The sequence below is a fragment of the Eurosta solidaginis genome, chromosome 1 (assembly GCF_040869045.1).
Source record: "Eurosta solidaginis isolate ZX-2024a chromosome 1, ASM4086904v1, whole genome shotgun sequence".
Taxonomy (NCBI): domain Eukaryota; kingdom Metazoa; phylum Arthropoda; class Insecta; order Diptera; family Tephritidae; genus Eurosta; species Eurosta solidaginis.
The window spans coordinates 320719514-320746174 of NC_090319.1; the positions used below are offsets into that span (position 1 = coordinate 320719514).

At 34.7% G+C, this 26661-nt stretch overlaps 2 protein-coding genes across 4 annotated transcripts in view; one reads left to right on the forward strand and one right to left on the reverse strand.

Annotated features, from left to right (window-relative positions):
* The window catches only part of Grik (glutamate ionotropic receptor kainate), a 246610-nt gene that overhangs the window by 142983 nt on the left and 76966 nt on the right, over positions 1–26661 (forward strand). Inside the window, exon 14 of the mRNA XM_067761779.1 lies at positions 14217–14304. Coding sequence (XP_067617880.1) covers positions 14217–14291 — 75 coding nt within the window. The 3' untranslated portion in view covers positions 14292–14304. The remainder of the gene's footprint in view (positions 1–14216; positions 14305–26661) is intronic.
* The window catches only part of LOC137237722 (uncharacterized), a 282894-nt gene that overhangs the window by 55758 nt on the left and 200475 nt on the right, over positions 1–26661 (reverse strand). The window lies entirely within an intron of this gene.

Sequence of the window (26661 nt, forward strand, 5' to 3'; positions counted from 1 at the left end):
TTTTTTGTGAAAATGGGCGAAATCGGTTGAAGCTATGCCCAGTTTTTATACACAGTCGACCGTCTGTCTCACTTTATCTTGGTATAAAAAATGACCGAAATCCGACTATGAACTTAGCCCACTTTTTCGATATCGAAAATTACGAAAAATGAAAAAAATGCCATAATGAAAAAAGGGATGAAACATGGTAAAGGATTGGTTTGTTGACGCAAAATATAACTTTAAAAAAACTTTGTAAAATGGGTGTGACACCTACCATATTAAGTAGAAGAAAATGGAAAATTTCTGCAGAGCGAAATCAAAAGCCCTTGGAATCTTGGCAGGAATACTGTTAGTGGTATTACATACATAAATAAATTAGCGGTACCCGACAGATGATGTTCTGGGTCACCCTGGTGCACATTTTGGTCGATATCCCGAAAACGCCTTCACATATACAACTAAGGGCCACTCCTTTTTAAAACCCTCATTAATACCTTTAATTTGATACGCATATCGTACAAACACATTCTAGTGGCATCCCTGGTCCACCTTTATGGCGATATCTCGAAAAGGCATCCACCTATAGAACTAAGGCCCACTCCCTTTTAAAATACTCATTATCACCTTTCGTTTGATACCCATATTGTGCAAACCCATTCTAGAGTCAACCCTGATCCACCTTTAAAACGATATCCCGAAAAGGCGTCCACCTATAGAACTAAGGCCCACTCCCTTTTAAAATACTCATTAACATCTCTCATTCGATACGCATATCGCACAAACAATTTCTAAAGTCACCGCTGGTCCACCTTTATGGCGATATCACGAAAAGGCGTCCACCCATAGAACTAAGGCCCACTCCCTTTTAAAATACTCATTATCACCTTTCGTTTGATACCCATATTGTACAAACCCATTCTAGAGTCAACCCTGATCCACCTTTATAACGATATCCCGAAAAGGCGTCTACCTATAGAACTAAGGCCCACTCCCTTTTAAAATACTCATTAACACCTCTCATTCGATACGCATATCGCACAAACAAATTCTAAAGTCACCGCTGGTCCACCTTTATGGCGATATCACGAAAAGGCGTCCACCCATAGAACTAAGGCCCACTCCCTTTTAAAATACTCATTATCACCTTTCGTTTGATACCCATATTGTACAAACCCATTCTAGAGTCAACCCTGATCCACCTTTATAACGATATCCCGAAAAGGCGTCCACCTATAGAACTAAGGATCACTCCCTTTTAAAATACTCATTACCACCAAATACTCTTTAATACCTTCCATTTGATATCCATGTCATAAAAACACATTCTAGGGTTACCCTAGGTTCACATTCCAGGGTTACCCTCCTACGTGGTGATTTTCCTTATTTTGTCTCCAAAGCTCTCAGCTGAGTATGTAATGTCCGGTTACACCCGAACTTATCCTTCCTCCGAAGGCACTTCGAATAACGTTTAGCCGTCTTTCGGTATATTTATTTGTACGGACTTCACTCAATTTGGTGATATTATACATATTTCATAATTCGATTGGATAAAACGTCTTCTTTCGACGTTGCCGTGTTCCAGGCTGAAAAAAAATCAGAAGTAAAATGTCAGAAGTCAAAATTCAGAAAGTAATCAGACAGCGAAAAAAAAATAACATTTTGCGCAAAATTTAATGTTTCTGTGCTGTCTGATTACTTTCTGAATTTTGACTTCTCAAAAATTACTTCTGAAATTTACTTCTGAATATTGATTTCTGAATTTTTGTTTCTGAATTTTGACTTCTTAATTTTGGCTATCTGACTAATGTTTTCTGAACAAACGTGTTTCCGAATTTTTGTTTTCTGAATTTATGGGAGGAACCGTTATAAGCGGAGTACGCTGCTATCATATTACGGCGGCTGCCACCGTACAGTACATAAATACATACTTAAAAGGGATATTACTGAGGTGTGTTTAGCAGATCCGGAGTTCAAAGTGGATTTTTATACCTTTCATAAAACTGAATGGTGTATTAAGTTTGGTCCCAAAATCGAAAATTTTAGGTCCTTGAAGAAGAAGAGATAGACCACCCAATAAGTAAAATGAGATGAGTCAAGTTAGTTAGTTAGTCTGTTCGTTTGTCTGTATAGGCTCAATATTTGAGATATCTTTATGAAAGTTCTTGAGTGTGTTTATTTTAATGTCCCGTTAAACATTTGACATCGGTCCACTATAGCATATTCGCCTATACAAACGGTTTTCCCAATACGAGAATTTTTATTCATGTCTTCTTAATTTATTTTGATAGAAGCTTTAAATTTCACGAGATCTTGTTGTACGTAAAAACATATTTATCTAAAGATATCATCACGATCGCTCGTATATAAAATATATATCCCATACAAATTGGTTGTTCAGATAAGAGGGTCTTTGTTATCAGCCTGCGAAAAAAAAAGTGACGAAAGGGTCAATTTTTCGACCAAAACACTCTCCAAGGCCCAAAAAATATTTTTGTTTATAAAAACTGTTATCGCCAACGTTTTTACAACAGTTTAAAAAAAAAAATATTCTTTGGTATTGGGGAGTGTTTTGGCCGAAAAATTTACCCTTTCGCCATTTTTTTCTCGCAGGCTAGAAAATTATTTTTTTGGTTATGCGTAGTGGAAATTTTTTTCCTGAGCCAAATCCTATTGAAAAATCGACGGCGCTATATCGGTTAACTTTCGTCCATACAAATCGACCCATGTTAGTATACATACATATATCCCGTACAAACGTGTTCCTCATTTGAACAGTTAGAAGCGTAAAATTCCCCCAAATGCTTTTGTATATGGCATACAATCTTGTCTGAAGAAAGGCCAAAATCGGTCGTATATATAATGTAAAACCTTAAACCTTTTGTTAAGATAAGAGGTTCATAGGCATAACGATCTTATTTGGGGATTACTTATCAATTATTTATTTGAGATCTATAGAAAATGTCGCTTATACCGATTCCCTATAAATAATTTATCTATATTATATTATATTGCTATTCAGATATTACGAATTTTTGAAATTTCATCAGATTATTGTTCAGCACCATTTATGAAAGCTTTGAGGTCTTCGGCACAGTTCTAAGTATTGAAAAAAAAATTACAAATGTTACACACGGCGACGGTCACTAAGACATGTTTCTTAAACTGACTTCTTCATAAGTTAACTTTGACCTCGAGACACCTGCATTTATACTGAGACCGTATCGTCACTTACGATCTATAACGAAAAACTTATTTTCGCTCAAGCGATAAAAATGAGACTATCAAGCTGTTAAAAAAAAATAATATATTATGGATCTAGTGGGTACGCGTTATCCTTGGTTTATATATTTCACTTAGCCGATCCACCATTTCGAATCTGTTGTGATTTAAAAATGGCAATCGATCATAGATCGTATGTCACGATACGGCCCCCGCTGTTAAGGCAGATGCCGCTAACCAAACAGCCATTTGCTAATAACGCAGTACTGTAAGTCCAATGTCTCTGATTAAGTTCTGTTGCATATGCCGAAAAATATAAATAGAAGGGCAAGAAATTAGCAAAAGTTATAGATAAATTACAAAGTGAGCAGCAAGGCATTCAAATGGCTGAGAGGATAAAGACACATTTTTTTAACATGTTTATGTATGCCGGGGTACTCGTGCTCCAAGCTCAGTACCCGAAAAGCTAGCTGATCAAAAGTAAACCTAGGGCGTTGATCAGACAATTAAATAAAAGCCTTGAACGCGACAAATTTATTTTGATAGTCATAAGTAAGACCAACTGAATCTTAATCAGGTTATGCTACGCCTCACATTTTTAGAAATGTCACGCGCCAACGCTTTTATTTAATTGTCTGATCAACGGCCTAGATTGATGAGGAGTGTGGTGACTAGGACCTAGTACCTACCTAATTATTTTCTAGCTTTTAGTAATATTATTACTTCGTGTGTAAGTATTGTTTTCAATAAAACCGTTTAGCTTAAAATTTTTTTTCTAAATTATTTTATTTTCAAGTTTTTAGTCTTTATTTAATAGCCTATTATTTCTCATTCTATTTAGTTCCTTTAGTGGCTCATTGTTACAAGGACTCATTCCTGAAAATTTGTATGAATGCTTGTCCCTCCTCGAACTCCAAAGTATTTTGATGTCACCTCTACCGGACTCTATGTAATATTTCTTCCAATTATGAGCCAAATTGGACTACAAATACGATTTTTTTTAATATCTCCGATACATGCGCAACCTATCGGAGTTTTTTCTTATTATTGCATTGTCATCGGGTTTTGAACTATATTCCAAGTTTCAAGCTTGTAGCTTATCGGCAAGTTACTTAAATTTTAATTACAAAATTCGTAAACAAGGGCTGGCCTGTCAAGTCAAGCTAAATTAAATCGTTTAGAAACGCTCAACTCTACGAGTAGTAAGTGTCGGTAAAGATGCAACGAAACTATGACTACGCCAATAGAGCAGCCTACCGCAGCGATCCCTCTAACTAGAAATCGCATAAACGTCACATTCATCAGTCTGACAAGAGTGTGACGATGCATTATTATCATGACAAAGGCAAACTTATATCACTTTAATAATATATATCATGCCGACTTTGAAGAGTAGAAATCTAATGACGCATTGGTTATATGCATAATTTATTCACATTTCGGCACATATTACGTGAGCATCACTAAGTATAATTTTTTTTTTGGCAAAAAATATTGTAATTAAAAAATTTTAATTAAGCACCATCTGCTATATCTCAAGTTTCCCAAATATTTTGCAAACACATATAACACATGTACATTAGGGTGTGCAGGTGCTACACAAACGATTTTAAACGGTTCTAAAGGTTCGAATATTTCTTCAGAGTTAGTGTTTGTATGTTCGTTTATATGTCATATGTTTTGTTATTTTTGTTATATAGCTCATGTAATCAAATTGACATTCACAATGACATGACACTTCACCATATATAAGTTCATTTAATACATACTGTGAACTTGTTGATATAAGCATGTGTGTTTGGTAAAAAGAGAATACATAATTCGCTAGCATTAAATTCAACTACGACGATCATTAATTATGTAAATAAATAAGCGTTTCATATGTTAACTACTGTTAAATTGCTAACTCGTCGTCATTAGTCATTTCGTTACCTTTGCCTTGAAATTTCTGACAGACAGTTGAATACTGCTTCCATAAATTAATACACTATGTACAAATACAGTGCTTGAAAAAATTGCTCGCTAAAGAGGAGCTTGTAATGAGATTATATATAAATTAAAATTAACTTAATAATTCATCATTTTGAAATCATACTCTTGGCTTTGGGTGAACAAATATGGTTGCCATCTTGAAAATAAGCTATATACAGCAGTGAACAAAAAAATAGCACTAGTAGTTTTTATGAAATTTCTTCAATTAAATTCTTTCCTTCTTATTGTTTATATTTTAATAAACATTTTTCATGAATTTTGTAACAGAAAAGTGCAAAGCGAACTGAAAAAAATTTCCCAAAAATTCGAAAATTCAACTAAATTTAGTGAAAATTTCCAAATTTTTATTTGTAGCAGTGGCAATTTTTATCAAATTTCCTCAAATATATTCTTCTGTTTTTGATTTCCATATTGAAAAAAAATTATATGGATTTCATTTGTAAAAAAATATGTCAAATTATCTCTAAAACTTTTTCGAAAAAATGCGAAAATTCGAGAAATAGTGCGAAAGTTTTCGACCTTTTATTGGAAGTAGCAGTGGCAGTTTTTATTAAATTTTGTCAACGCTATTCTTCTGTGTTTATTTTCTCTATATTTTAAGAAGAATTTTCCACGAATTATGTAATTGAAAATACGCAAACAGGCCTCAAAAACGTTTTCGAAGAATACGAAAATTGCTAAAAATTTTGCTAAAACTTCGAGCTTTTTATTTGTAGTTCTTTAAACTTTTTTGAGAATGCCATTTTGTAGCCCATTAAATTCTAGTCTGACAAAAAACAAGTATAAGTCTCTTGATATTCGCATTGATTTTTGAAATTTTTTTCCCAGATTTTCCTCCATATAAAAACAAAATTGTCACACTTTTTATGGAGGAAAATCTAAAACAGCCTTCGGGAAAAATTTTTGCCAAAATCAGAGGCAACATTGAGAGTCCTATAACCTGTACTTTGTTAGACTAAAAATGATTGGGGAATAAAATAGCATTTGCAAGAAAATTCAAAGAACTCCAAATAAAAAATGCAAAGTAAAATGTCGTAAAATGCCTTCTAATTTCTTCAATGGACACATTCTATGTGTCTATGTGAGGTCTTCAATAAACAACCAGTCAACAACCTTATGTTGCCCATATTATTCTAAATGTATGAAAAAATTTTTATTAAGCAATTTTTTTATTTAAATTTATTATAAATTAAGGTAATTCTTTGTGTTTCTATAAATTTTGAACAAAGCAAATCAGCTCTTAAAATGAACCGCCAACAAAAAATCATGGCTTTGGCCGAATGTGTTTGTCAAAAGTGCAATCATCGCAGGAGCGCGGTTTCGAATGCCAGTCCCGGGTGAAAAGGCTTTGGAGATATTTACAAGGTATAATCGAAACAGCTGTTGCCTTGTCCTTCCTTATGTCACGTGTTTACCTAAATTATTAAATAAATTATAATATCGCGGGTTCAAGTCGATCTCAAGCCCCAATAATTAATTTTATCATTATTATTGTTATGATACAGTATGATCAGTAGCAGAAGTGCGGGTTCGAATCCCACTCTCGGTAGAAAAGGCTTTGAAGAAATTTAAAAGGTATGATCAAAACAGCTGTCGCCTTGTACGTCCTGATGTCACGTTGTTTAAATTTTTATCAAGTTATTAAATTGTTACGCAATTCATAGAACTTTTTTCCTAAAAAAAATTAAAAAACAACAAAAAAAGGAGAATTTTATTGACGAAATCTGATAAAAATTGTAACTGCTATTGTTCTATGCGCTACTGTAAAAAGCGAATCCTTCAATTGATACCGAAAATTAAAATTCAAGTCCACATATGGCTCCATTTAAATGGTCAAAATATCAAACAAAGCTCTTTGAAATTGCCCACTTCACTCTATTTGTATTTAAATTCTAAAAATATCTGCTTCATTGTTTGAATACAAATGCTTTGCTTAAAATATGCTCGTTTTATAGTTTGCAAATTTTTTGTTTATGTCTTCTATTGACATGCGCTTGCTTTTCTGCGTAAGTACTTTGAAATGAAAAAAAAAGAAAAAAAACATACTAAAGAATTACGAATTTAGCAACAACCGATGTAAACAGTGCCGTAGTAAGAAAGGGGGATTCTCCAACTAAAAACTTTTGATTTATTTTTTTGAATATACTGTTTTCGATTTTTTCGAGGTTGTTTTAACAATCATTTCAGAATTGTCTTCGGATATTTTCAGGCCGATTAAGGGTGCATATTGGGCTTAGCTTGAAATTTTTCTTAGGTTAATTATGGCATCATTTCGAACTTTTTCAAAATCTTATCTTCGAATCATTTCCGGAGTGAGTAATGCTATCTTTAGAACAATGCGGCACTTTTTTCGTTTATTTCGATTTTGTTTTCATTACCATTTCTGCATTGTCGTCAGTTCGTGACGAAAGGTGCATATTGAATTATTTTGGTTGTGCTTCGTGATTATTTTGGAATGACTTCGGGATTGTTTCCGAATAATTTCGGGCTTGCTTTAATGTACATTAAAGGAATATTTTGAAATAGTAGAACTTTTTACAAATAGTTTCTAAAATGTTTTATAACTGTTTTGATACTATATCTGCGTTATTACGGGGCTACATTCGGCACATTTAGAGATTGTATCGTTTTCGCCATAACTTTGCCACTATTTCGGTATTGTTTTGGGGAGCACTCCAAGATTGCTTATCTCTGAACGGGTTTTGTCCTAAGTGCACATCGTTTCGGCACTACTTTCACGACTATTTCGAGATCATACCTGTATTAATTTCGGTACTGTTTTGCAACTATTTCAAAACCATTTCGAAATCGTTTGGAAGTATTCAGTTATTGTTCAATCCTGAAACAAATTTTAAGTATCGTACCGGAACCATTTCGGGATCTCCAAACCGTTTTGTTATTGTTTTTGGGGTCGAACTAGCAGTTCTGACGTGGTTTAGTCACGAATGCAAACATCTAGATTTTTGGACACACAAATTTTCACATTTATAACATAAGGTTTATTTATGGTTGATATGGATTGTCGTCAATACAATTTTGGAAAAGTATGCGGTTTTTGGAATAGTTACATAATCACCTTGGTATTATTTTCGGTATAATTTCGATATATTTCGGGACTATCTCCGGTTGATATCATTTCGTTCTATGGATTATTCCGAGGCAATTTATGGAATATTAAGGGATCATTTCGATACTATTTAGGTTATATTCCAGAACAATCTTTGGATTTTATTCAGTACATTCAGAGAACAATTTCAGGGGTATTTTAAGATGATTTCAGGACCACTTATAGATCATTTTGGAATTATCTTTGAAGTGAGAAAATGGTTGGTACTTTTTTGGTCTAAATTTCCAACCGTGAATTTACTTAATTTTTTAAACTTTTTCGGTTTTAATTTAAAACTTATCGGAATAATTTCTAATATTCCGAAATGGTCTTAAACAAAATAAATAAAGTTGAAATTTGTGTTTAAAGTCAATTTTGTTTAATAAAATTTTCTTGTTGGCTGAAATTCTGGTGCTGTATTAATATGTATCGAAAAAAAGTTTTAAATTTAAACCAAAATATTTAAAAATGCAGTGCTAATTCATTCACCCGCCACTGGGAGCATTGGCCGATAATATTTGGTAAATTGGTCAGATATAAGATCAAGCAATTTTGAAAATGTAGGTTATGATCTAAATATAAATAAAATTTAAATTTGTATGTAAACGAAATTTTAAAAATTTGTTTTCTTCTCAAGCGGCCATAGGGTTAAGGCGCCATTTTTTACTCCCAATTTTCGTCTGGCACGCTACTTTTCCTAATTCCGATTTTATTACGGTGGAAAATCGGATTAAAACTGCGACGGTGAGAATTCCTTCGAAACAAGAAAAAAATATTCAATAGATTAGAAGTTATACATCCTGCGGGTTTTGTTTTTGTTGACCATTAGAAGCGGTTATGGAGCCAATTGATCGTATGGCCATTTGAAGTGATCAATTGACATTTTGGCCGTCAACCTTATGTCAACCCACCCAAAGCTAAATGTTTCATATTCTCCGTGTGCAAGTAGCCGTCGGTAAAGGCAAGTATTTCATATACTTAAGGCATTTCAAAACGACTCAAAATTACTTGTTTGATAAACTAATTGTGTAGGCATATCAAATTTATACCATTTTCACACAGAATCTTAATCGAATAACAATTTTATTTAATGACATAATTAAGCTTCCCTTTTCATACAGGGCCTTTTGCTTCATTAAGCGAACATCTGTCAGCAGCTAAAAAAATATTTCGTTTTTACAAAAAAAAGGTTAAAATGGAAAGCAGCCGTTTCCTTCTTAACTTTAAATACAATCAAAATTAAATACATGTGGAACTATCCATAGATGTTGCACCTAACCATATATTATCTTTTGCTGCAAATGCAGCGAAAAAATAATAATTTGTTACATTGACAATAAAATTCGAAGCACCAAGCAAAGCCAACTGGAATTTTCACTCGATTAGGCATTCAATTAAGCAATAATGAGATAATTAAGGATTTGTATTTTGTTTGGAAGATTGAGTTCAATTAAGGCTTTAATGTAGAGCTTACGATTTCTTCTCGAACACAAGCGAGATTTTCGAGACCCGAAAAATTGAGAACTCGATTTCTCGCCAGATTCTCGTGTCTCGAAGTACTCGTAATACTCGCAATCTTCTCGACTTTCAATTCAGTCGCTGCATTGGCAATATTCTTTACATTTCGGGGTTTCTTACTTGTGGTTTAGCGGGTATATTGTGGCTTTTGCTCCAGAGGAAATCGTAAGCTTTATATAAAACAGGCAATGAATCGATTAAATTGAATGTCGAGAAACTCGCGAGCCTTACGAGTAATTCGAGATTCGAGAATCTCGCGAGCCTTACGAGTAATTCGAGATTCGAGAATATCGCGTGATGGCGAGGTTTGCGAGAAATAGCTTCTCGAACAAGTTCGAGAAATCGTAAGCTCTACTTTAGTGTAGAAAACTTGACTAATTATTTCATTAAGCCTCTGTGTGAAACTGGCATTAAATACATTGATATTATAAATGTATCTTTTAAACCAACACTACATGCCATGACTAATTTTCATATGACAGGAGTATGTTTGTTCTATTTAAATTGCTTAATTTGTTACATATGTCAATTTCTATATGTAAAGTCATGCGCTAATTGTTCATATCGACACACATACACAAATAGCAATTTGCAACTGCACACTCCAAAGGGCGCTAAAGTATTTGCAATGCACATTAATTATCAACTTGGGGAAAACCGAAATTCGCAAGTTATTGAGATGCCGCTGCATTTTAATTGATTACACTTGCTTTTTTTTTTTTTTTTTTGCTTGATAAGAATTTGCAGTGGGACACCGAGGTAAGAAGAAAACATTCAAGTGCAAAAAATAGTTTGCCTCCCATTGAACTAGTTCGAAAAACACCTTGAGCTCCTCTTTCAACAAAAGCTTAACATTGAATGAATTCGCCTTTAGTGGTGAAAAGTTTCTGTGTAGTAGTACATTTCAATTCAATTTTGTTGTCTTCGGCTCGTAGAGCTACAACTCAGGATCTCTCCTCCTTTATGAGTATAATACTCATCCGCTTTGCCTGGCGCCAGTTTTAGATTAATATGATTGAAGTAGGATTTATTTGGTGTATATATATACTTATTTTGAATTTGTTTGAGACTGTCACTCAACTGACTAATTAGCTTTTGATTTTCAATAGTTGTGAGTTAGTTTACAACGAGTTGAATTGGCTGCTATATGCTTGCCCATACAAACACACATTAAAATAAGTACTTGCACTCATTTGCATTTAAAATGACTCAAGTGCACTTTATTTGTTTACTAATTTCATATTCATTTTGTCTCGTGCTTTCCGTTGTCGAATTCGCATGACAACACTTCAATGTTTATGTTAGCAAATTTGAACGCGAAAATTTCAAATTTATTAACATTTCATGCCTACATATGGTTTATAGCTTTGTCATAAATTACCTTCACTACATTGTCCATAATTATGAGAACATTGACCTATTGTAGTGAGTAAATGCTTTGTTTAAAATAAATAACAGTAAGAAAAAAACTAAAAAAACACCCTTTTACAGCTAACTGAACTAAAATTTATAAAATAATTTTTAATCACGTATAGCTCAAGCTACAGTAGGTGAAGGTCGAATAATTTACCATAAATAATTAACTCAAGATAATCTTATTTATAATAAAATTTAAGTTATTGAAAATTATTAAATTAGAATAATTGAATTCAGAGTAAAAAGCGTGCGGTTTTTGTTTTATTAAATGTTACAGTTTTTCTATTTTCAACTATCTATGAGAAGAGAGGTTTGAAAATAGACTAAAATGAATCCCGACATTATGTCCGTTGAATTTAAGTTACCTCACGACAAATTTATTTTATTATCATCGATCCTTGATACGTGGGCAAAGTTTAAATTGATCTTATAACCATTTAAAGTGGTTGCCCTTATGTCCGATGACCATATGTCGCCCCACCATAAGTATACAAAGTTTGAATTAAATCTGTCCGTTTGAAGTGGGTTAAACTCGTTCCCACATTAAGCTTTATTATAGTGTCTTGGCGGCCGCCACGGCGGCGCCCGTGGCGTGGACGTAGCATGCAAGCAACGTCTCAAATTTAGGAAACCGTTTTTTCAATTAGAAAAAGTTTTTCTAAGAACAGTGCAACTTACAGCTGTATCACTACTAATAGCTAGAGTCTTAGGGCTTCATTTTCTATTACGAAACGAACGTTCGTTTCGCCTTAGCTTAGAGACGAATCGCAAGTATATTTGCACTATGCTAAATGATGCTAAACGATGCTAACATATCATTTGACAATTGCTTTCGCCCTCCTGTTTGACTGAAAGTAAGAAACGTAAAGGCCGAACGAAAATTATGAAGAATACCATTGCTAGACGAAATCTTTTGGAGGCGAATCGTTCGTCTGAGCTATCGTTCGCAATACAGAATGAAGCCCTTAGGCTGGCAAGCGCAGGGCACGAGCACAAATTTTTTCTCCTCCAACCAGACTTCCTACATCTGCTATCACTACCAAGCCTAATTTAAAGGCATGTGACGCCAGAAGGCAGTGTCCAGTCAGAATACCTGTCATGAGACTACAATCCTCCCTTTTTAATGATAAAAGCAACTTTGTCAGTCTGAGGTTTTTAGATTTACACATAATCTTCGAAACTATACCGTCCCGTGCTTGGACCCACGCCTTTCCCGATTGGACGATCATCTGCACATATCGCCTTCTCTTAATCTCGCCCAATCAAATTGGGACGTCTACGGGGCAAGCTTCAAGGGATGCGCCCTTTTTAGCTAGTTCATCCACTTCTTCATTCATATCTATTCCCATATGACTGTAGATGTATGCTTTTCCCTGTCTCGATTATTTCCGGGGACTGTTTACGCAATTAACACAATTTCAGATGCTGTGCTATGCGACATTATTGCCCTAATTGCTGCTTGGCTGTCAATATAAAAGTTAACACGGCTGCCGTTTAAACTATTTCATTCCGCTTGAAAAACACTATTGTGATCTAGCAGCTTTTAGTATCCGTTTATTTCCGGATCAGCACAGTATACCGCAAACCCTACTCCTTCCACTACTTTGGAACCATCTGTGTACACATGTATTGCCTCGTCCGCCATTTGAGCACTCTTGCGCTTTAAAAGCCCCGCAGTCTGCTCGGAGGTAAATCGCGCCACTTGTAATAACTTTTTTATATCGTTGTCAATTAAGCTTCATAAGAAGTGGAAACATTGATTCCCTCTAAAAAGTGATTCTTCAAATTTGATGACTTGTGTTAATTTAGCTTTTTACATACCAAACAATCAATCACATTATTAGTTGTAATAACAGAAGGTATACGGTCTTTGGCACATTCTATGACATTCTCGTCCTTACTTGTTTCTAATAGCTTTTGTGAATGCTTGAAATTCCATTTAATATTGAGCTATTTATTTATAATAATAATTCTTGTCATTTAATGTGTAATTCATAAATATATCGAACGTTAAAAAGGTTAATTAATATCATATGATTAAATGTGTTAATTGCAAGCTATTTTCGTTAATGAATGTACATAGTTTGTGTTAATATGAAATGCCTAATAAATTTTCCCACGCATTTGTATTGAAAAAGATACAAACACATTCGCAGAAGTATATTGTTGTATCTTAATTACTTGCAAAACGTTGCAATAATCATAAATGTTGTAATAATGACTCAATCAAGCAATTTATGTATGCTTCCTTATTGAGTCAGATTTAAATTTATGTCTTCGCTAAATTTCCAATTTTAAGTACATCACGTTTTTCGTGAGCTAACTAAGGCTAGAAAGAAGAAAAAACCAATTGAATAAAATTAAATATAAATAAAAAATGTTGGTACACAGTTGCACAGCTGAATAAACGTTTCTCAAATGAGATTTTCTTGTAAATCTCATGACCGAAATGTGTCACACACTTGCAGCTCACTCAAGTAGTTAAAAGAACATTATTTGTAGCTAAAATGTCTTTACATAGTACGTACAAGTTCGCTTTCAATATAAATACTTACGTTGTAAAAAAAATTGCTGTCACGTTTTCACATAATTATCATCATTATGTGACAAATGACAATCGTTTAAAAGTGTGTTGTTTTCTATAATAATGCAATTGCATTCACAAAGATTTTTATTTTATTGAATAAAATTTTACTGATGATTTCATGTTATAGATTAAAAACGGTTCAATATCGTTGAGTGAGCCTACAATAGTGGTTTCTATTGTTTCTGTAACTACAACTGTCTATGGGTTGCAGTGAAGAGCACGTAACACCTTACTTCTCAATTATGAGGCTCGAGGGAAACAGAAAGAAAATCCCCAAAATTCGAACTATTTTCATTTACATATATGAACAAACATATCTCATATTCTGAAGATGTAAAACGGAAAACCTTTGGAACAATATTTTTAACATCCTTTTCTTGCTTTGTTTATTTTCAGATATGCAACTTAAAGCAGGAACGAATTATTGAATCAATTTCCTTTAAAGAGAGACGCGTCGTTATTAATCGTTGAAAAAACTTAAAAGGTACTCATAAATGTTTTTGTTTCCTTTACATCAAGACGGTGGAATGTTTGTCCTCATATTCAATACAAATTTTGCAATTGATTTTTAAGTAACTTCTCATTGAGCTATAAACGTGAAACTTTACAGAAAAGTTAAGACACCGTGACAAGGGAACAAAATGAAAAAAAAAAAAATTATAAAAGTCCATTAGGTGGCGCACGGATCGCAATAATTCGATGATTATTTAGAAATTTGAAACAGTCTTTTAAGTAACTTCTCGGTGAGCTATAAATTTGAAATTTTAAAATAAGTTCAGAAGCCGACGACAATATGAAACATAATACATTGAGAAAAATCATACGGAAAGGGGGAAATCACGCGATTAATTTTTTAAGAGATTTTCCATTTAGCTACAATCTTCATACGCAGTTGGGAAGTCGGTGTAATACATAAATGGGGGGAAAACTCAGATAGGTGGTGCACGGATCAAGATATTGAGAAATCTCGTCCGAATTTGACAAATTTTATGGTTGAGTTTTACGCAGCTTCCATATGAGCTAGAGACCTAAAACTTTGAACAAATTTTAGAGCCCAATGTAGATTCAATATTTAGCATTCAAAATTCTACTTAATGTGCCAGGAATAGAGATATTTAAAAAAAACATACAGAACAGGGGGAAACTACCAGTCGATTTTTAAATGAATTCTAGTTTGTGATAGACTAGGAATTATGTAACTAAACGAATTTTTGATTCATTGCGCTGGGATTGAGTTACCTACATTATTTTAATTGATGGTCTACTTTGCATGAATTATAAATTTTATTAAGGCAGCGCAACTCTGCGCAGTGTTCAGTTATTGAGTTGATTTCGAACCGACATCTGTAATTCGGTAATCGAAAGTTTCTCTAAGTCAACACTCCCACTCAATTCATAACAAGTATTGTATGCATTCTGAATTAATAAAAGTAAGTTTTTCATATTGTAATAAATAAGACTTAACTCTTTTCAATCTAGAACGAAAATGTAGAACATAAAAAGAAAATAAAAAAATTTTAAGCACTTCCTTTATATAAATGGACAAAAATAAGCGAAAGATGTGTACTTATACAAAGACATATTCTTGCTAAACTTTGATTTTAAAATTTTGACAAAGAAATTGTAAAAATATTTATAAAAGATAAAACTATAAAGGTCTCTCTCCCTCTCTTCTATCTTATCAATACAAGTTATCGGGTAGGTTGTACTGAAATACAGCCGGCTATACCCTCTGGCTGAAAATCATCCCACAGACATACATAGTACTTGGTCACCGAAAACCCGTCACCATATTACGGGGCAGAACGGCGCAGATTGAATGCCTAACAGTTCTTAGACACATTCGATTTTATATATACTTTATATGATGTCTACCATTTTAAGCTAACCAGCAGAGAGGTGGTGTTTTTTCAAGAAGCATATAAATGTTTGAATGAATTTATGAACTAAATCGACTTAGAATTGATAATTAGGAAACTACTGAGGAACTATGGGCCTGCTGTTTAGCAAATCTTTATCTTATTTGATTTTTTCCCCTAATGTGCTACAAATTTAGACCACCAGTTCCATAGAGTTTAAATAAAACTTTACAGATGAACGACGTACGATCATAAGCCGACAACCATAGTTATTTGCATTGAATATATCTGCTGCTGCTTATAACAACAACACCAACATAGTGTAGTACCAACACTAGCGTAGCAGTCCCCATCCAAAATAGTGAGAGGGGTGTTAGACTCGTTCGTTCCACATTGCAGTTGAAGAGATGGTTGGTGTCATATGAGGACACATTGCAAGTAGGGCATACATTATGCATGTCGGGGTTGATCCTGGAAAGGTAAAAGTTTAACCTGTTACGGTACCAGATGGAAGTTGAGCTAGAGTGACGCGCGTCTCCCTAGGGATAAGGCGTTCCTCTGCTGCCAGTTCTGGGTATTTTTCAGACGCCTCTTTGTGGATATCACTGAGGAAATGCTTGTGCTTTTTTGTTTCATACGGTTGTGCTCTCAGGTGCCGTATTTCCTCATAATGCTTGTGGAGATGACCTCTTAAGCCCCTGGGAGATGTGTTTTCATCAATCAGATGTCTGTTGTGATGCCCAGGTTTCTGGATATTCAACAGAAATTGTTTGCTCAGCACTTCGTTTCTCTCCCTAATGGGGATTACTCTCGCCTCATTGTGTAGGTGGTGTTCTGTGGCCATAAGAACCGTAGCGGTTCTGAGGGTAGTGTTTTGGCACGCCTGTATTTTCTTCCAGTAAGTAACCCTTAGGTTTGTTGACCGTAATGGGGGACCCGTAGCGTGCAATCGGCCAGCCAATTGTTTTGTAAGTGGTAATGAGCTTTTCTTTTACTTTATCACAAGTGCTGCCGGAAGAGATTTGAGGACTCTTATTGCGGCTAAGGATTTTTGGTACAGTTGCGGTTGTATGCTCGCTAAAATGTAGATCCTCATCGAATGTCACACCCAATATTTGTTGGGTATAAGACAGTCGGTAGCGGCCTTTGGTGTCCAATATGATCGTCATCTGCTGTGTCCATGTTGTAATGTCAGGTTTCGCAAGACGAAAAAAACTGTAGAGATCAGGGAGATAGCCGCTTATTTTATTACAGAGCTCATCGATGGGCCTGCACCTGTGGCCATTATAGTGTAGTCGTCGGCGTACGATTCAATGGTGACTCCTTCTGGTGGCGAAGGATTTTCGATATGTAGAAGTTAAGCAAAATCGGGGTAATACATCACCCTGTGGAACCCCTTGTTTAATTCTTCTGGATTTGGATGTTATGTTCCTGAATTGCACCGATGCTTGCCGACCAGATAGATAATTTGTGATCCACCTTTGGAGACTTGGAGGGAGGAAGGGAGGACTCTTCCAAGTCTTTCAGTAACCTGCCGTGTTTGACCGAATCGAAAGCTTTTGATAGGTCTATCGCAACGTGTGCTGTTCTGTGGAGGGGTTCTTTATTTAACCCAATTTAATTTGATGGTAGTTCAGTCAGTTATGCAAAATCTGGTTGAAAATCTTTATTACAAACATTCAAGTCATGTTTTTCTAAGCTTTTTAAGAATGACTGCTCTTATCGAGACTGAGAAGGTGGTCTGCGATTTATCTGACTCCTCTCCTACCATAATGAAACCGGACGATATAAAATATTTTTTTCATTACTAAACTATGCTCATTTGCACTTATTAACTATGAATATTTAGCATCTTGAAGAGGTGCACAGTTCAGTAATTTGTCATCACTTTTTAATTGACGTGTTAATAAGAAGTAAGAGAAATACCATTATAATAAATTGCTCAACAGCGGCTGTCAAAACCATTGCTTACAGATTCATTAAATGGCCAATAAATTTATGTCTTATAATTTCTATTGGTGGCATTTACATATCATCAAGAAAAAAATGCGATTCAAATATAATTGCCAAATTCTAATTTATCTCTCTTTTTATTGTTTTAAGCAGAACAACAACAATAAATAATATAAATAAGAACCTTAATCATTCATTGACATAAATAATCGGCTTATCTCGAAAGTACTCGCTAATAAACACGTATTTCTTTTGTAACTAATGAATACAAGTGACTTACGCTCGTAAATACTGAGATCTTTCAACAACAAAGTATTTGCCGAAAAAAAATGATTTCCTTAAAACAATACACAAATAATGAGCTACAAGTATAACTGTAAATAAAATGTAAACGGCAAGCAGTGACATTTTGACTTCACGTCACTCCTGCGGCAATCGAGTATGATTTATTGTTGAAGAACGTGCTTTGGGTAGCAAATAAAATTCGTAAATAATGTTATTGAATTTTGTAATAAGAGGCTTTGAATGGAAGTAACAAAAAACGATCATGGGCAAAGAAAACAGCGGACAAAAAAAATTCGATTTTTTATATGACTCTTTATTAAGGCTTTAATTTCTATTCCAACAATAAGTTGCTCATTATTTACAAAATAGTCTGAACTAAGCACAAAAATAGTATTAGGTGGTCTCGAAAGTGAGTTTTATAGCTGTTTTTATGTTTGTCTGGACAAAAAATGCACAATCTACGCCATACTTTTGGAAGAACTAGTGTAGGGCGTACCCCACATCTTCTGTCGAATATATTGTAACGAATTTACTGCAATTCCCCTTACTTGCAATCTTCTGCTAACGTTCGAATCACTGAACTGTTGAATAAATAACTCCACTACTGCTCGCCAGGTGGCTTCTCAAATAAAACTGACTCTCGCGTCTCTACTGTTTCTGCTTTTTTACTGTGTGATTTCCTCGTTGCATCTTCTAGGTGCTTCCAGAATTTACTTAGTTACTGGTATATAATTATAACTACAGATGCACGTGTGTAGCTCTCATATGCGCGTGTATTTGTGAGCGACACTTCCACAATTATAATTGCATATTTTAGGGAGCATCGCAGATAATATATCTGCATGTGTTTGTGCGTTGATTCTCCGCTGCGTGTACGTACATATGTGTAGACATAATGACTGAATTAGTGATGTTTATCAAGTCACTGCTTAGCATCGGTTTAGAGATGACAGTACCCCTTAGTGTGGCTAATATTCGTAACGATATGAACATTCTATCCCTTCAATGAAATATTCCATTAGCGAACTGCACTATTTTCGAACCAGTGCAGAACTATCGCATTAAGAGACGGTACTAGTTGAGGCTCGGTCCCCTCGAAGAGTTTTCAGCTGGCACTTTAAAGATTGCGATATTATACGAAATGCTGAGCTTGACGTGACATTATCAAAACCATTAAAACTATATTCTAAACAAAAAAAATCTTTAATTTGATGCTGGAGAGATTTATACTAGCTGTAAAACTGAACCGCGCTGGAATAATATTCTATAAAAGCGTGCAATTACTGGCGTATGCTGATGCCATTGATATCATCGGCCTGAACACCCGCGCCATTATTTCTGCTTACTCCAAACTGGAAAAAAGCGGCAAAGATGGGATTGATGGTGAATGAGGACAAAACTAAGTACCTGCTGTCAAAGAGCAAAGAGTCAATGCATATGCGCCTTGACAACCACGCTACTATTGGCAGCCATAATTTCGAAATAGTAAAAGACTTCAAAGGCAAATAAAAAGTAAAGTCCTATCTCGGCAAACGAAAATCGTGCTCTACAAATCACTCATCGTACCCGTCCTGCCATATATTGCAGAAGCGTGGACCCTGACAACGTCAGATGAAGCTGCTCTGGGAGTGTTCCAGAGAAAAGTTCTACGAAACATTTATGAACCTCTACACATTTGCGATGGCGAGTACCGAAGAAGATTTAATCATGAGCTGTACGAGCTATACGCAGACATCAATATAGCCCAGCGAATTAAAACGCAGCGGCTACGCTGGCTAGGCCATGTTATGCGAATGAAAGACGATGTTCCGGCTAAGAAATTGTTTCTGTCGGAACTCGCCTATGGAAGCAGAGGAAGAGGACGGCCCCACTCTGCTGGAAGGACCAGGTGGAAAACAATTCATACTCCGTTGCTGTGACTAATTGGCGCCAGTTGGCGGAGCGAGGAAGCGACTGACGCACCTGGTTGGACGGCCATTTAAACGGTTAAACGCCAACTAATGAAGTAAGTAAAAAAAAAATTCTACTTCGGCTGTTGGGGAGGTTAGGTTAGGCTAAAGTGGCTGCCCACCAGAAATGTTGGGACACACTTAGGCCAGCTGGCTCATTGTGATACCACTGTGTGATCTATAGCCCTTCCTCCTCTAAATGTGTGGGAATTTGAATCAATTTGACCTTCTGATGTAGCGTAGAATATTTTCGATTACCGCAGAGCCAAGTTCTGCTAAGCACTCGATGAAATACTTATTCAGACATTCCATACGTATACTGGCTAGAGCAGGGCATCAACAGAGGAAGTGTTCGATGCTTTCTATCTTCTCTTTATCCCTGCAGCTCCGACAAAAATCGTTGCTTGGAATTCTCATGCGTTCGCCGTGTATTCCCATCAGGCAGTGGGAAAAGGAGAACTCATTTAAGCAGTCCATTGAGTCATACTCTTTCTGGTACAGTCGTTGTACTGCTCTATAATTGCTATCCAAATGAAATCTATATTGCCTGTGACCGTGGCTCCTCAAACTTTGCCAAAATTTAATTTATCTCGAAAATGGCGCCTCACCACGGAAACCTATGGGAATATGGTGAACAGAAAACAAAGGCGAAGTGGAGACTGCAACCGGAACTGACTCGAAACTCTGAATCGCACCCAGAAAAGCAACATAGGATGTGTAAACGGAACTGAATCCGATACCATATCCGAAACCGGATCCGAAGCCTGAACTGGATCTCGATTCGGAACTGGAGCTGAAAGGGAGGTCGAAGCAAAGTTCAGACGTGATATTGGAACAGAAGTCGATACAGAAAACGGAACCTAAGCAAAATAGTAAATAATTAGCAGATTCGGAAAATGAAAGAGAAGCAGAACCGACACAGTGAAAGAAGTCGCGCTCTAACTAGAAATTATGTTGGAACTAAAACAGGAAGCGGCTTCAAACCAAAGCTGAGACCGAAACCGCAGCCGGATGCTTAACAGGAACCGAAATGGAAAGCTTACTCGAAACTTTACTCAAAACAGACCCGGGAAAGGAAACGATGTTATAACCGAAACTGATCTGCAAGCGGGGCCGAAATTGGAACGAAAATTGAGTCAGTTTAAAATTGAAGTCTGAAGGCGGATCTGAAAGAGAAATCGAGTTGACACCACAAAAGCTCAAAATTTAAATTAAAGTGAGATTTTATATAAAAATGTGGGAGTTTAGTACTCGTGAAGCTCGTTGTATTAACGTACAGGTGTGGCTAACTGGAGCTCGCCTATGAGTTGGAATTAAACCACAATAGGGCTTACTTAACAAAAACAAATAATCTTGAACTTCATCGGCATCTTATCGGTACCATCCAAGCACATATTGTTTCATCTTCTGCTTACTATCAATACGGAACTTTTATCATCGGAAAATTGATTTGTCGTCACCTAGTCATCGACTTTTTGTTGGTTTCTTAACAGCTTTTTAAAGGACGGATTACAGATATGTCATCGATTTTATATTGGAATTGTTAACGGTATCCGTTTCATAGTGAGCTAAGTAATACCGATAACACATCGATAACACGCCGAAAGCAAATTTGTACCACTCCAATAATGTTTCGATATGAAATCGATAACTTTTTGATGACAAAGTGATATCGTTTCGATATGAAATCGATAACCTTTTTATAACAAATAAAAAAAATATATTTTCGATAGTTTATCAATAACTATTCGATTACCTTTTAATACCAATTCGTCACTTTTAGATAAATTATTGATAACTTCTCAATAAATTTTTCATATCAAATCGATACGGACGAATCATCGATAGTAAATCGATAACCCGTATATAACACAGCCGATACAAAACCGGAGGCTAACGATATGAAATCGATCACCTTTTAATAGTAAAACGAGATCATTCCGACAACAAATTATTCATTAATCGATAACTTTTTGATAACAAATTGATAACTTTTCTACAAAAAATATTTATCTTTTTATAACATATCCATTACCTTTCGATTAGCAGTTGATAAACTTTCGATAATAAATTTACTACAAACCTACGACTCGTCAATGAAAAATCAATGGCGCATTTATAACCTCGGTTATCGATAGCAAATGTATAACACATCGATAAAAAATCGATAATTCGTCTATACCTTATCGCTGAAACACCTATAACCAACCGATAACTCGTCAATATCAAACCGATAACTCACTGATAAGAAACCTTTAAGACTTCGATAGCAAATTGACAACACCTTATTTTGACTTGGCTCATATCAACTCTACCACGTTCGTTGCTCCCCATTCTGTATTCCCACATACAGCATACGTACATCAAACAGTACGTCTACCCTTACATTCTTTATTCCACCATATCGCGAGCAAAGATGTTTACGAATCAATTCAATCAGTGGACGATCTATAATATCAATAAATTTTGGAACATAAACCTCACAATTGTTAACGTTTTGCGTAGCGACATATTTCAATCGGTTTGTTTGAACTTAATTTATACCAATAAAGTATTTATACTACTATGAAAATAGAGGAGAAAGAAATAAATTTACGACATAGTTTACATATTCGTAAAAGTGGAGGTGCAGTGCAAAAGGATAACCTTCGAAGACAGGTGCTTGGCAGCTGTGTTGCATATTTTATATTTAGTATAAATTGTGATATATGTATGTATTTCATGTATGAAATGTAAATATTATGCGTGAAATATTGCGTTATTCCACTACCCCTAACGGCACGCTCGAGCAACCACAACAAGTAAAAGTAAATATAGAAATTCTCGAAACTAAAAAAAAAAGAAAACATAAACCTGCAGCTTGACCACAGTACAAACATAAAACCACATAAAAAACCAACATCAGCGTACAAAGGCAATTTAAATTACATACGCAACTAAGTAAATTAAAGCTTTTGATTTATCTCAGGATGTTGTGTTTTTTTTTTTCAAATACCATGAAAAAATTTAGTAGGCGGCAATAATAAAAAAATAGGCACAAACCTTATGTATATACTTGGAAATATATATAACATGAAAATGTCCTGATATAGTTGTTGTTATTGTAATAAGATAGTCGCGAAATGATACCGAAAACAATTCTAAAACAGTTGCTAAACAGTTTCGAAATAAGCCCGAAAACAATCTCGAATCGATCTGAAAATTTATTCGAATCGTTACTTTAATAGTTCCTCTATTAAGTAGTCCGGAAATGATTCTCAAAACAAAGCCGACGTGCACCCGAAGTAGTTGGGAGATGATCCTAAACGATCGCGAGAATAATCCAAAATGATCGCGCATGAACTCGTAAAGAATCCCGAATCGATTTGAAAATAGTTCCGAATGGATCCCAAAAATAGTACAGTAACAATCTCAAAATAGTTCTCAACTGTTATCTACCGGTTAAAGACAGTTTCGAAACGAATCCGCAAACAATCCCGAATTGATCTGAAAACAGTTTCGAATCGCTCCCTTAATATTTCGGAAATAGTCTCAAAATAGTTCCGAAAAGTTAACCAGAACAAAGCCGACATGGTCCTGAAGTTAAGAAAAAATGTTCCTCAAGTATTCCCGAAATGATCCCAAATGATATAGAGAATAACTCGAAATGATCGCGAATGAAACCCTAATAGCGAATTGATCTGAAACCAGTTCGGAATCACTTCCTGCAATAGTTCCGCAATAATATTAAAATAGTCCCGAAGTGTTATCGATAGACCGATTGTCACCGATTTAATATTGCACTTTCCAGGATCTGTTTTATAATAAACCGGCGAGTTTTCGATAACAAAATGATAACACCCCGATACCAAATCAATACCATTTCCATAAAGAGTCTGTTAAAAATCGATCACTATTCGTTAAAGGGTCGATAGTTTTCAAATATTTTTTCTTTATAAGTTTTTTATGAATTGGCAATATTTTTTCGATATCCAATATATCGACTACCTTCTAGTACCATCGATAGTAAAATCGATAGTTTCTCTATAGTATATAGTTTATAATGTTAGGTTACACCCGAACTTAGACACCCTTACGTGTTATTAACTATTAACGTACATTTTTCATACATCATTCTAAGTTTATTTGCTACACTTACGCTTATATTCTGTATTCCCCAATACAGCATACCACCTCTAAAGACTACGTTTTCATCTACACTTGTCTTACGCTTATACTCAGGACTGCCTCCTGCATTGAGCAAATACATTCAGGTGGAGGTTTTGGGAATTTTTTTTTGCTTAAAGTAGCCAAAATTCCTTTCTAGGTTTAACGCTCTGTGAGACGAGTTCCGCAATTCCGATTAAGTTCAGCAAGATATGCCGCAAATACTCGGTTTAAATGTAAGGCCTTCTTTTATGGACATTTTGATTTGATGAAACATGTTTTATTGAAGTAGCAAATTTTGTATAGGATATATGTTAAATATCCATATTCTATTTTTGCACAGGAAATGAATTATTCGCTTCGATTGAGTTAAATAAAATTAATGAACAGAGTCACCTCACACCATATGCAACAACACTTCAGTGAACTTAAGCTCTTATTTTTAATTTTTATTTCACTAAATAAAACTGTATAATCACTTCTGGTGTCATGGTAGCCACTTATCTCTCATTGGAGCTAAAAGGTTCTTTTATGTCTAAGTTTTTAAGTAAATTGTTTACGTTCATCATATAATGATTCCAATAAATTGATTTAGTAAAAGTTGAAAGCTTGTCGCTTTACCTTCTCAGAACGGTATAGAATGTAGCAGATTAATTTTTGCACAGACATTTTCATGCTTAAAATACACTAGAATTGTTTACCACGTCACTGCTGATTAACGCTTTGTGTTGTAAAATTGTATCTGATGTATTTTCATCTTTGATATTACTAGCATCAGTACTTGAACTTAGAAGCTTTAGTTTGATTGGCTAGCTCACAACCATTTGGCAAAACTTCATACATTCCTTTCGTTTAATACAGTTTTACTGCATTTTTATTATAAACAAATTTATCAAATTTTTAGTAAGATGGCAACTTTACACCTAAATCAGAGGAATATTCACTGGCAGAAAACAGCTCACTTGGTAGCTATTTTTAAAAGTGTAGACTTTAGACCGGTTGAGGAAAACTTTTTTTATCCTTGCAAATTCAAAGAAAACATTTTTTCTTGCAACTTTGTTGTTTTAAATCCACTCTTCAAATTTGATATACATACAATTTGTTTTGTCTTGAGAAGCTGTATAGCAGCATTAGCCGGAATGAAAAGACACTTATTGGGTTTGACGGCTTACCCAGCTTAATTAGGCGAATAATGATGGATTGTTATAACAAGTTTAAACGTTTTTTAACAAATCGTTAATTTTTTGATAAAACATCGAAAACTAATCGATAAAATTTCGATAACGAATCGACTACACGCCGAAACCAAATTTTTAACACTCCTACAACAAATCGATAGCTTTTCGTTGACAAATCGATAAATTTTTGATAACAAATCGATACGTTTTCAATAAATAATCGATAATAAATACATTATTACTCGATAACAAGCCTATAACTCTTTGATAAAAATTGAATAACTCATTCATAATTCTTGTTATTGACAGCAAATTCATAACACTTCGGTAACAAATTCATAACTAATATATAACTTGTCGATAACACACCTACATACAAGAGAAGTTAGCTTTCCGATGGTATACTTGGACTAATTGACTCATTTCAAATTCTTTAAGTTATGATATGGGTTAGAATTAGTTTTCTGGTACAATCTATACCCGCTATTGCTTAAGAAGTTTCACTTCAAAATGGCTAAATTTAAAACGAGTAGTAATTCTTACAGCTCTTACATGATACTAACGATATCTCCTCAAGCAGCAAAGTGCTAAGAATTATTGAAAAGCACGAAATATTTTATTGTACGCCAGGGCGTATGAGTGATGTTTATAATATTAAAAATACTCAAGCATAATAAACAATGCAATTTATCTTTTCTTTTACTTTTGCGAATCCAAAGTGTGTGCTTATTTGGAGATTTGTTTGTTAAGCTTGTTCTTATGTTTGTATTATATGTATGCATATATTTTTACAAAAATTTTTTTATTAAAATTTCATTCTTACTTATTTGTATTCTTACTTTGTCCTTAAATTTTTTCTTCTGCTTTAAAATTGATTGCATTTCTTCTATACATTTATTACTAAATTACACTTATTACACTTGAGATATAAAAAGCTGTATCTTTTTCTGCGTAAAGCTTCATACTAAGCAAATACATTCATTTGTATTTATATCAATCTTACAGAAAATTTTTCTCTCAAATGTGATGACAGTGCCATAGCAGATTTGATTACAGACCTACTTAATGTGATTATTTTTTCGAAAGAGTGATTTAATTCCAGCGGCTTAAGCAATTAATTATTTTCTCCATCATCAACTAAAGCTATGATACGTGTTAGAGTCGTGTCCTTAATCTTTTCCAAAATCATCTCGTGTATCAGGAGCCGCGGTGAAGAAGTACAAAGAATGATATTTAGACTGGTACACGACATGATTATAACGAGAACTTGCAGAATCTTCGGACTAGGTAGATCAGTTTATATTTATAATAAAGCCGCCATATCCTGCAAACCCTATTCTACATAGAGTTTTATGAGCCCATGTTGCTTCTGCTTGCATAAAAGTAAAAAGCCTTCTCAATCGTTACTGTTTCTTAGCTGTGACTTCCCTTCATTTCTGTTGTTGTTTTTGTTATTATTTTAACAACATAA